At 38.7% G+C, this 12,925-nt stretch overlaps 1 protein-coding gene across 1 annotated transcript in view; it reads left to right on the top strand.

Moving 5' to 3' along the window:
* Window positions 1–12,925, top strand: part of atp2a2b (ATPase sarcoplasmic/endoplasmic reticulum Ca2+ transporting 2b) — a 30,900-nt gene that overhangs the window by 2,058 nt on the left and 15,917 nt on the right. Inside the window, exons 4-5 of the mRNA XM_056731405.1 lie at window positions 2,070–2,174; window positions 5,861–5,999. Of these exons, the coding sequence (XP_056587383.1) occupies window positions 2,070–2,174; window positions 5,861–5,999 (244 nt within the window). The remainder of the gene's footprint in view (window positions 1–2,069; window positions 2,175–5,860; window positions 6,000–12,925) is intronic.

Below are 12,925 nucleotides of genomic sequence, written 5' to 3' on the forward strand. Positions count from 1 at the left end.
CTGTTAAACTGATGTGGTTGTCGACTTCCTGTATTCATATTCATGGGTTTACTGAAATATTAATATTTGTTGCATCTACAGTGAGGAGTATTACTACAGTGTGTTTGTTTACGTTACAAATATGTGAAAGGAAAAAAAATATCCCATGAAAGATGTAACAGTTGCTGTCTATGTAGAGTGTTTTCAAGGTTAGTCACTTGTAGGGGTTCAATGATGTAGAATGCTGCTTATGTATTGATCGCTAGGTATTGGAATAAATTGTTTTTTTCCCTCACCTTCACTAACTCTTCATAGAGACGTTAAATCGCTTTTCCACATAACTTTTCCCATGGGGTGAGGGTGCTATTAAGTCAGCACAGTGCATCCCATCAGGACCGGCAGCCACATCAAGTAGAATTTTACAATCACCCCTCTTTCCCCCTCATGATTTTGAGTGGCATAATGGATTATAATGGATTAATAATGGATTTAAGTTCAAGACATTGCGCTTATTTTGCACACTTAAGCACTACTATCGGTCAACTTCATGGCATTTAAATTTATGAAATGAAGATTTGAAAACAAATGGAAAGATAAAATGACAAATTAAATAGGTAAGAAGGTCAAAATGCTGTAGTTATATTTTATACGGTTGCAAAGTATGTTTTTCTCTTTTTAGAAATCTCTTAAATAAATTGCAGATGTGTGCTGTTAATAAAGTGGACTGACGACAATTTAATTGTTTAAGATATATGTAATTAGTCTGCATTACATTATTATGTAAATAATAGCAAAGACTTGAAAAATCAACACAGATTATGGTTTAAACCATTGAGATGTCACAGAATAACCTTAAAAAAAGTATGTTATAAACCATAAATACTGCAATGAGACTTTTGCTAGCGCTAAAGTATGCAGGGATGTGTTCAAGTACACAAAATCTTTTAATGCAGTGCTTCTTGCTTTAGTGTAGATTAATTCGTTGTCAATGAGACTTCTTGTGTGGCCCCAGTACATCTAAACCCAGAGTTTAGATTGATGCTGGTCTATTTTAATTAGATGATATTACATATAGGGTTTTTCCAGGCTCAAAATAAGGCGATGTGGTGCCATCCTGATCTTGTACACACAGGTAGGCCCAATGTACCTTTAAGTGGCTTAACCAAAGTGACTGACATTAAAATGTCTAATAAAATAAGATGAAAATGACAATTAAGTTATGTAAAACATTACTTTTATTCAACCAAGCAGACTTTTTTTAATCAAATAAAGCTTTTTTTTCCATTTTCAACTAACTTTTGAGCCAACTGAATTAACCCGTCTTACTAAATGAGCAAAGCTCATTCACATCTCGCATTCTCTGAGGTTCACTTTAAATGATTCAATGATCTCTTATATTCGCTAGTGACTGAAAAGTTGGAAAACAAATAGCCGTCAAACACAGCTGGCTCTTGTTCTGCAACTCTGTTTAGCGCCTCGTTGTGCTGATATCGAAAATGTGCCTTGGCTTCACTTTGGCGTAATGCAGCAAATGAAGTTACAAATGACAGTTTGTTAAATGCAGGCAGCATTTCTTGTGAAGACACCTCACATAATTTTGGCAAGAGTCTGAGGCGGCCGACATTTGACGGAGGCGGCCACCTCCTATTTCTCAATGCAAGAAAAACCCTGACATAAAGCACTCAGCGCAGCAGCGTTCCCTCCGCTCTTTCTGGACAGTGTCAGCTTGCCTGTAAACTCACATAGCTGGCTCATTAAATGCTTTGTCTTGGCATGGATTAAATATAGTCATGCTTGTGTAGTTGCTGACGACAGACTGTCTGTTTTGACACCCGGCGCGCAGCCACAGTTCCTGCCAAGCCTCACATTTCAGAAGTACATTCTCAGGGTGCAGAAAAATATGAGGCACTAAAATGTTCAAGTGGTGTCTTCCCTGGAAGATTCTTTGGTGTCAATCATTGACGATCTCTCATTATATGGGAACTTTCTGAACGGCAGGAATAAATTTCAAACATGATTGAAAGTCTGTTTTAAAGAGATAGTCAACTGTTTGTAACCAACTATATATTTCTGTTGTGTTTTTTTTGTAGGTACTGGCTTGGTTTGAAGAGGGAGAAGAGACCATCACCGCATTCGTGGAGCCTTTTGTAATATTGCTAATTCTCATAGCCAACGCTATTGTAGGTGTTTGGCAGGTAGGTTTTGGACTTGGAAACTTTGTTTTATTTCTATCCGTGTTTAACACAAATGCAACTGCTTTCTCAAAGTTTGCTAAATCACCTTGATGTTGACACAATAAAAATTGTGCAGATAGTCTCGCTGACTGGTAAAACTGTTTGCTGTATCGCTTTGCACCATATGTTCAATGAACTTGAGCAAATAGATGTTAAACAAGTAATATAGACATATAACAAGTAACATATGGCTGAGGCGATACAGTTAAACCTGAAGAACACGATTATTTAAGTTTGATTAAACAAAATACAAATGACTATTGAATCTGAATATATTTTGAAGAAATATCTATTGAAGAAAATATTTTTGTTAGATAATATGCTAATTTACAATTTTTACATATAAACTTGTTGAATGCAACAGCTTACATAATCACATATGTTCCCTTTTTGTATAAATGTATAAGAGTTACTTAGTAGAAAGACACAGCATAAAGTCTGAGAAACGTGACAGTGAAATATGTGTTCTGAGTTTGTCATACAACAGAAAACTGTACTATTAACCACCCAGACAAATTTGAATGGAGGAAAAACATCCAAGTAAATAACATAAGTTATCAAAATCTTGGAAAAACAAGCAGGACTGGGGGTGTGTCTGCTGTTGACGCTGAAGCCACACCCACTCGAAACGCTCGAGCTCGAATCGTAGGATTTATGTGAAGCATGTAAATATGTTTAATGGGAGGATTTTAATTAAACAATGAGAGTCAATGCGTGCGATATTCATCAATAGATAATTCACGAGCAGGTTGAAAGGCATGTGTATTTGACGCGCTGTCTGGGGAGAGGGCTCCGAGCCTGGCAGTTTCTTCTGAACTCTGAGTAACACTACACTCCCCATGTATTAGCCCAAACCCAGAGCGCGTTGTGTTTACCGGCAATTTTCAAAGATAGCATTTGCGCACGGGGGCAGCTTAAGAGAGGACCCTCCCACAGAGCCCCCACCCATGAACCGTGATGTAATATGAATACACGATTTAAGGTTAAAAAAAGCTGTATTTTCCACACCGTGCATTTGTATCTCCTCTTTGCCCATCTCTGAAACGGGTTGATTTTTTTCAAAGCTCATTGGGAAATTAATCTAATAAAGATTAGACTGCTCCAATAGAGCCTTTGGAGCGAGGATTAAGCAACAGGACGGATTCTAAAAGAGAACTAGGTGGTTAATGTGGGAAATTAACACAATGTGTTGATATAAAACTGCGAAATTGTAAGAATCTGGGAGTGGGGGAGATCAAACCTTGTCGTTAGTTGGTCAAAAGATACAAATATATTATCAATAAACATATCTCCTATTTTCTTGACCCCTCTTCTGACCCATGCGTCAAAAGCTTCACCTGTAATTGAGGGTGCAAATAAATGATTTCTTGTAATGGGAGCTTGTACAGAAAGGTCCTTTAGGCGAACTCCAAAGGTGTTTTGGCTGCTTTTTTTTTTTTTTTTAGTTTGAGCCTTCATGACCAATCACTTTCCTTGCATGCTGTTATGGAAACGACAGTAATGGTATGGTCTCTGTCATTGGTAAGATCTGAAAAAGGTTCTTGACAGAGCTCTGAACTTTGTTCTACCTCAAAAGACGCTCTGAGCGGCAGAAGACGCTGGCATTTTAAAAAGCGCTCAGGACTTATTTGGAAGCACGGTTTACTCCATAGGATTATGATTTAAAACAGTCCCTAGCAACATCAAGAATTGGTGAAAAACTGCTTAACGGTTTGACTCCCCAATTCAGTACTACATACTTCTGACTCTTTGTTATGCGTTTCAGCAAACAGTTCTAGCATCAATATTCTGTTTAGAAAGAATTCTCAGAATTCTCTTTACCCGGCCTTTAAGACACGACTGTTAAGAATGATATAGAATCACATTGTATTGGTTCTCCTATATGTGTCTTGACCTTCGGACTTCTGGAGTTCAGGTGTCCTTGATAAGCTTCAAGGATTTTCCTTGGTGACCGCTGTATGATTCGTGTGCACTGTGACCTTTCCTTTTAGATGCTTGGATATTGTGAAAATTTCTTGTGTAGTTAGTCTTATGAAAATGAAAACATGTGGCCCTTTTTCCCTGCCATTTTCTAAAGATAGTCGTGCTCTCCCAGTGGAATTAAGTTTAGAGCCAAGACCCTATTTTCTCCAGCACCTCTCAGCGGCCTTGAAACCCATGTCCTAGATTTTTCACTAGCATTTTATTTTTGTCACCATTCATTACCCAGTCTGTCTGGCTTAAAGCTCTCCTTAAAGAGATAGTTCACTCAAAAAAATGAAATTCAGTCATTTACCAGACATCATGTCACTGGCATCCAAATAACATTGGTCTGAACTAACCCCTTAAAAGACCGCAAACGCTGTTTTGGAAGCTGTGGGTGAATGCAGATTAAAGGTGTTAACCCTTTGATATTTCCGTTGAATCCTTTTGAAGTCATTTCAGGGCAGCTTTACACTACTTGTTAACTTGTGGTGTATAGGTGGCCCACAAGAATTCCACTTGTAATTCCGGTATTTCAGTTTTCGGTGGTTTGCATCCCTTGTGGTTGGTGCTATGTGTGAAGCAAGGCTATTTTTCTTTTCTTTGATGACCAGTTTCCATTATAAAGGAGAGCATTAGTAGTTTGCCCAGGGCAAACCTTCATCAGAGAGGGCTGGCTCATGAACCTGCTCTGGTGCTGTGCATGAAGATTTACAGACACATTAAATGTCCAATCCAAGTTTCTCACCATCCAGGACATATTGCTAAATAGCAATGTAAGGAGTGTTGCCTTTTGCCTGTGTTCTGTGTTAGGATATTTTTTTGTATTGCCCAAGATTAGTGTTTGTTTTGAATGATGACGGATAAAATTTAGTCTGGAAATTTAGTTTACTTATCTAATAGTCCTGTTTGTGTAGTGCGGTTTAATTTATTACATTTTATATCTTTATTAAATATTTGATGACTTTTATGAATGGATGAAAAGTGTATTAATCCAATTAAATTGAGGCTCGATTGCATGAGTCTTTGGACCCTGACCTGAGTTTAGTTTGATCTATAGAGTGGCTGACTAGAATGTTGTAGGTCTCATTTTTTTACTTTTTTTGTTAAGAAGCATAGTTCACTCGTTTGGCAGGCTGTATTTATAGCATGAGTATTTATAGTTTATTTCCTTAAATGTCTTATTAATGTCAAACCACTCCCCGTTCGATTTTTCTGGGTTTTCACCCTCGAGCAAGCCAGTGTTGTTCATTTGACATGGAGACTTGGCGTTCCCATCATGCAAGACCAACCACAGGAAGTCTGCTGCCAAAGTACTGCCAAGCAGGCTGCTGCAGTAAGTTAGCAGGTCCCTAAAGATTAATCTCGCTGAAAGCAAAAGGTCACGATAAATACAAAGTTTATCTTTAGAATAAGAACTCCGAGGTCATGTCAAAAGGAGTTTCTCCTTCAGTCATAATGGTACATGGTTGGCACGGATTACGGCACAGTGGGTATGTAAGGTGTGCTTGCAGAATGTTGTTCTTATCTTACAAGTTCTGTACATCTGCCACCCATTGCATTTTTTTAAATGGAAAGAATATGGATTAGTACTCTTGCTTGTGCGACAAGTTTTCATAATATGTGTAAAATTATAATTGAAATGGTTTTTGGTCGTTCTCATTTGCTTCATTTTGTCCCCGCAGGAGAGAAATGCTGAAAATGCCATCGAAGCCCTCAAGGAGTACGAGCCAGAGATGGGCAAGGTGTATCGCCACGACAGAAAAACCGTGCAGAGGATCAAAGCCAGGGATATCGTTCCCGGGGATATTGTGGAAGTTGCCGGTAAGATGCTCTTCTGATTTAAAATTCTGTGTATTTAAGGAAATGTGATACAGCATTGTCCCAATAGCATCTTGAACTAATTGGTAGCAGGTGCAAAGCTGCAGTCCCATCACCCAGATGCTACCGCTATTATGCGAACAGGTCGGTTTCCCAGTGGTTTAGGCTTACTGTCACACTCTTTCTGAACCTTTCTGTGGCTCGGGTGAGATTGTGTTTCATTGGTACCGCAGTAAAGACTTCCTAAAGAGTACAAAGTAGTGCGCTGCTGGTACTTTATAAAATATTTAGTTTACTGGTGTGTGTTCTTGTAAGTCTAAGTCTATGCTATGTTTGTGTGTGTATTTTATGTACTTTTGTCATGTTTGTGAAATGTGAATGCTATTTATAAATTTAATTTCATTAAAAAGATTTTGAGAGACTGTAGCGCGTCACGTCACACACTAATTAGCATATTTGTGACATAGTCACTTGCATGTGTTGGCACTTGAAAACTTACACAAAGTTTCTCTTTTACTCTCTGATCTGTCACATTATATTGTGTTTTAACACAACAGATAATATGTGAAAATTTCATTCAGTTATGTTATCAGACATAAAATGAGTTTAAAATAATGACTGAACACCACCCAATATCATCTTGTGTTTAGTCCTTCCAGCTGTTACTTTAATTGCTGCTAAAATCCTGATTTATAAATGTGACTTGGTCTGGCTATATTACTTGTTTGTCTCATGCGGCACAAATCCTTTACTGCTATTGCTGTTCACATGGATGTGTTGTTGTGTTATGAATGCTTCTTTATTTTAAATGGGACTGATAGTTTTATTGTAGATCATGTATAGGGCAGACAATTTGGCACAAATTCAGAAATATCTGATAATACATTGTTGCTCTTCCACAGTATTGCAACTACAGAACACACACAAAAGTGCGCTCTCACACGGCACCTTAGGAAACTCTGCTGACCTTTCGTTAGGTCATGACCAACTCGATCAGCCGTCTTTTCTGTTGGTAACATCTGTGACTGTTGACGTTTACGCTGAAATCAAGAACATGTAGGAACGCATATTGAAAACACTGCCACCTATTAATTAGTCGACTGTCATTTGAGAGAGGCGCTGTCGAGACACTGCATGCAATATGAAAGGGAGAGAGGCGAAAGCTCGGAACTCTACAATGAATTAAGATATTTTAAATGGTAAAATAAAAATGCAAATGGGAATCATGAAAAATCTATTAATAGCAGCCACGGTTGATAGTATACGAATAATTGAATGTATGGGAGACAGACAACACGATGAAAGTTGTTGTGAGAAGTATTCTATAAAAATTGTTTTGGTTATGGCCGAACAAATTAGACTGGCAGGTCCCCATAGTCTAATTATTGAATGGGAAACGCTGAATAGTTTTATGGGGAGTATTCTCATTTTATAAAGCCTTTGGTTTATAAATGTACATCCACACATTATGCATTAATTTGGTACTTAGAGGTTTGATAAAGGATGATAAAGTGCATTCAAGCTATATTTTTTTTATTTTTAATTAGTTGCTAAGAAAATACTTTTTTGTGTGTTTTACCTAGTTAATTTGGTAAACTTTTAAGGGCTTTATGAAATGTTTTATTGTCTACTAAACTACTTTTTTCTGTTTTATTATTCTGGATAGTTCCTTACTATAAACTAGACATCTGTATATTTACCTTTATTAAAAATACTGTAATATTCTTTAGTATTCACTGTAGTTAAGTAGGGATGGGTACTGAGAACCCATAAGCTTCATGACAAACAATACTGTTATTGATACTTGTGATGTTTTATCTCTGTGTATTTGGGTGTTAAATGGCGAATTAGAGGCTGCTACATGTCATTTTACATCCTTGAATGATGTCTGAATGGCTAAAGTTTGCACAACGTATGTGTGATATCTAGGGCCATATGATTTCTGCGATTGTGTTTGTAATCCGTGTGATTCCGCATCCGTGTTTTACAACGAGGAAGCTTCCGTCAAACACCCCTTTGCGGCAACCCATCAAATAAAAGTATTTTATTTGAGAACAAGTTATTACATTGTTTTCTATAATTCAGCCACAGAGTATATTTACTTACTTTAGTTAACCTAAGTAAATGTGCTAGTAAAATTATTAAAATAGTACATATAATTAAAAAAAAATACTTAAATAGTACTTAAATTTATGTAGACCTAAAACAAGAATGGAAATAATAAATACAGTCTAACAGCCAAATAACCATAGTGATGTACAGTAAATATGTTGAATTGCATCATGATGTGCTCCTATGCACATGCTAAGTGCCGTTAGTTGTATGGTAAGGAACATGCACACGTTTTGTTACTTGAAGACCGTCAAATTTTAAATTTGTTTCGCAAGCTTTTCCGGTATATAATATTCAAGTATCACTCAAACTCTGAATCTGTGGAGACTAATCTAATGCATTCAGTCCTCATAATGAGACACAGAAAAAAACTGCAAGAGCGCCACTACGACTGCTACTTTCCTATTAATGCAGAATTTGCCACCTCCCGTCAGATTCCGCTCAAATTCCGTTTCCATACATGGATTCTACGATTTTGTCTGTTTTCCCTTACCTTTTAGAGATGTGGTTTGCGTTTACAATGCACTAGCATGTAGATAACAGCGGTTGACTTCGGTTCATTGTCCTTTGCACGTAAATTCATCTCCACAAAGATTAACCGGGTCGCCCCTTGCTCTATATTTCACCACGTTTCTCTTCACTCACTACAACATATCACCGTCACTCTTCCTTATTGCTTTACACAGTCATTTACACATTGCACGGTTATGTTTCGTAAGCAGTCCAGATCTACCTGAACGCTATATCAAAGTCCCATTCAGCTTGTTGAACTGCAGAATTTCAACAAGTTTGCAAGTTTTACCTCAGCCGTGACTAAACCAACCAAAACAATACGTCAGAAGTACCCTCGACATGTTCTCAGCGCTGTGAGGTCCTGTTTGGGCCTTTGTGCCCAGTTTGCTTGTGTATTGTGTGTTTCTGCTAAACCTGAGTAGGTGGTACTTGATAGCCTTGGTGTGAGTTATGGGAGGAGTTAGACAGCTGCTTAGTCATAGTGAGGCAAAAGAAACTTCTAGAGTCGATGTACTTTCCGCTGTGACTAACACCCTGCAGTTAAGATGTTTAAAATGAAATGCCCCACATGCATTGTCTCCAAGTGGGTGGAGTAGCTCTGGTGTCGGGAAGAAAAAGAAAAAAAAACACTTTTCGTCCCCACAGGGCTTGAATCAATTTTCTCCCCTTTGTTAGGAGGCTTAGTGACTCGTTCCCAGTTCAGATTGGCCGCCGTCGTCCTGCGTCACTCAGTGTTTCGGCGGCTGCAGTCTGAGATAGTGAGAGAAAGAACTGCATACCCTTTATCATTGAGAAGTAGAGGGAGGTCATAGAAGGTTTGAATTCTATTTAGGAGAGTGGAGAGCTAAAGCTGGGTGAAGTCAAGTTAACCCTTTGCGTCCCAGATAGATGTTATGGCAGAGGAGTAGAGAGTGAAGCAGAAAGACTAGGTTGATGAGAGGGAAGAAAAACAGAGGAGGAGGGGACTGCGGAGAGAAAGGGAGTCTCGTGAGGGTAATGTTAAACGTCAACACGAGCAGCAGTGCAGTGACACCAGAGCCCGCAGCTTCTGAGCTCTCATGGTTGTCAACATTCACATGTGTCCTCTAGCTTGTGCTTGGAGGTCGAAGTCCTGCCCTTGCAGATGTCGCATGTCTTTCCTCCCTGATGACGTCTGGATGACGTATTTTTCATCAAAACTCAAAGGAGTTTAGAGTGTGACGCACCACATGACGTAAATAAGCAGGGTTAATGCAACCGAACAAATCTTTTAAAGTGATAGTTCACCCAAAAATGATATTCTGTCATCTTGCATATTTTTTATTCTGTGTGTTGAACCATTGTAGGATGAGCAAATAATGAAATTGTCATTTTTGGGTCAACTAGCCACAGCATTTACATAGCAAGGTCCTAGCAACCATTTACAACATTGTTGCATCAGAGCAGCATGTAACATAATATTGACTTACTAGATGCATTACATGAACTAAAACTAGAAAGTAAAGCAAATACCTTCCATGTATCTTGTCATAACCACTGTTACTTAAAGGAGAACCACATTTTTACAATAAGCGTTTTCTCATTGAAGCCCGTTGAAAAAAATACTCGGCATAAGATGTTGCAGTTTTAACTTCCAACTTTGCATTCTAAGTTAAGATTTAGGTTTTCCAAAGTCACTAATATTTGCGTAGATTTTTAGTATTTATACGCACATTTGAACATTTATGCACATTCCCCAAGAAAACTTTCCACCTAATCAACAACATGTACGTCCGCACATGAATTTGTTCTTAACTTCGTCCTTATGTAAGTAAATTTGGAGTATTCTAAATGAGCGGTTGCGTGCACGAGATTAGTTATTTGCATAAAACGCATCCAGTCTATCTCCATATTTGTGCTTTCGGCCTTACCTTTCCTTTATCACCCGTCATCACTTTTGTCAAAGACTCTGGCAACCAAGTAATTCCAAATGCGAAGCCCTCATAGTCAGTTCATATACCATAAAACACCTTTTATATAGACACGCACAGTTTTAGGTAGCCGGCTGTAAAAGCGCTGTTATTTAGAGAAACCTTACAGCTCGAGCTATAGTCTAACGATGAAATAATTGTTAAATTAAATAAACATCTATGGGTAATTTATATATATGTATGATTTGTTGGTAAACGTATGCAGGTTTCATGCACAAATTTGTGTGTACTCATACTTGGTGAATGAGACCCATTGTCTTAGTACATTGAGCTACTATATATGTTTCTATAACCCCACTGTCCTTCATACATGCAAACATCTGATATGTGTTTGGGCTCTGGGAGCATCTTCTTTCATCTGCAGGGCAGCAGTAGTAATTGACCGTCTGTCAGTGCATGTCTCTTCTTTCACATTCTCTTGAAAGCCTTTTACAATGTGGAGCTCTATTTTTATATAAGTGGAAATGAAAGTTTTTCTGCAACTTTGCTTTCATTGAGAAATTTTAGCAGTTCTGCTTTAGAAAGAATTACTCTTAAAGGGATAGTTCACCCAAAAAGGAAAATTCTATCATCATTTGCGCACCCTCGAGTTGTTCCAAATCTGTATAAATTTCTTTGTTCTAACGAACAAAGAGAAATATATTTGGAAAAATGCTCTTAACTAAACTGTTCTTGGTCACCAATAGGGGCTTTCGCACCACAGGAACGATTTCATGGTTTCGGGGCAATTTAATAGAAGTACAAATTTTTTGTTATGTTTGCACTTCAGGAACCGGTTAGAATTTAAGTGCGGGTCCTATCTCCTTCTCAAGGACCCGTGATGTAAGCGAACGCTGATTGGCCGAACACGGCACCAATCACAGCATCCTCCTGCTTGCATCAATAAATAGTTACTTTTTGCCGGTGCGAATGCGATCGTAAATTTGTTCCTGAACTTATCCGGTCAGGAAGCGCCTATTGACTATCATAGTGGGATAAATTACACCGGTAGTCAAAAGTGTCCTAGAACTGTGAATAAAGACATTTATACAGATCTGCAACAACTTTAGAGTGAGTAAATGACAACAGAATTTCCAATTTTTGGATGAACTGTTCCTTTAAATTTGAGCTGTTGCAGAGCTTCAGTTGTTGGCAGGTTTAAGTCCAGACTAGTCATTTTAATGCACCATTGAATTAATAGACCCATAAATATATGTCCCTTTATTGGTGGTTATGATAGTACTTAGTAGTAAAATATCCATGATTTTACATTTGTCTAATACTGGCCACCACCAAACCGGTCACACTGGGGTGGTATTGGTGCCTTATTGATTTTTTAAAGATACAGTTTCTCAACCAAGACCTGACCTTATGGAACCTCACTGTAGTAAGACGTTAGCCAGGGAGACTAGTGTGCTAGAGGATGCTGGGGTACAGGGGCAAGCAGAATCACTGATCAGCCAGGGGAATACAGTTACACTCCGTGCTGATACAAACCATTAGGGGTTTGACTTTAAAAAGGGGAAATGGAAAGTTGTAGAAACATGAGCCAACTGCCTTTGCAACATGTAAACCGCTGCAGTATATGCCACTCACGTAGGGGAGAAAGTGACAAGCAAGCAGTGTACACTGGCTTTTGAATGTGGTTTATATGCGTTGTATAACTTCCTGTGAACATCCGGTCCCCAAATAAATGCTTTTCAATTTACCAACAAACCAGGAAATCCTTTTTTGCCCATACTCACCGGAGTTACCATTTAAACAACTAAAACAATTATGCCCTTGGACCAGTCAGGTATACAGATTCTTTGGGCCTGTGGTGATCAGGGTACGTATTTTACTTGAGTACTATACACATAGTCTAATCCACCACCCTGTTCCAGCAAAGGGAGAGAATGAAAGGCAGAGACCGGATCTGAAGTTAAGAGCTGGGCAGTTTCAAAGAGATAAATAGTCGGTCGACCAGATGGCCACTCTCTCTTCTCTTGTGTTTAACGGGGGATGTGGTCTGCTCTTTGTCCTCCCTCGCAGTCCTCGACAGCAGATCTGTCCCATAGGCAACAGTGGGAACAGACTCGGAGAACAAGTTGTCTTGTCTGCAGGACATGGAGCACATCCTGCCTCCGTGTTTACGTGCTTGGGTCACCACTGCGCTCGCGGCCTTTCGCGGTTGGTTCCCTCAAGTGACGCGTTCTCTGGGGAGGTGCGGCGAATTAAGATGGCTAGAGGCGAGAGAGCAAATCGGCCAAGGTCGATCAAGGAGAGAGCAATACATCAGTATAAGAATGCTTATGATTCCTGTGAAAAGATTAGACCTCCTTAAATTGCCATTTATGAGATCGAACAAAAGATCCCTGAAAAGATGAGCTGATGTAA

Source organism: Triplophysa dalaica, chromosome 19, assembly GCF_015846415.1.
Source record: "Triplophysa dalaica isolate WHDGS20190420 chromosome 19, ASM1584641v1, whole genome shotgun sequence".
NCBI lineage: Eukaryota > Metazoa > Chordata > Actinopteri > Cypriniformes > Nemacheilidae > Triplophysa > Triplophysa dalaica.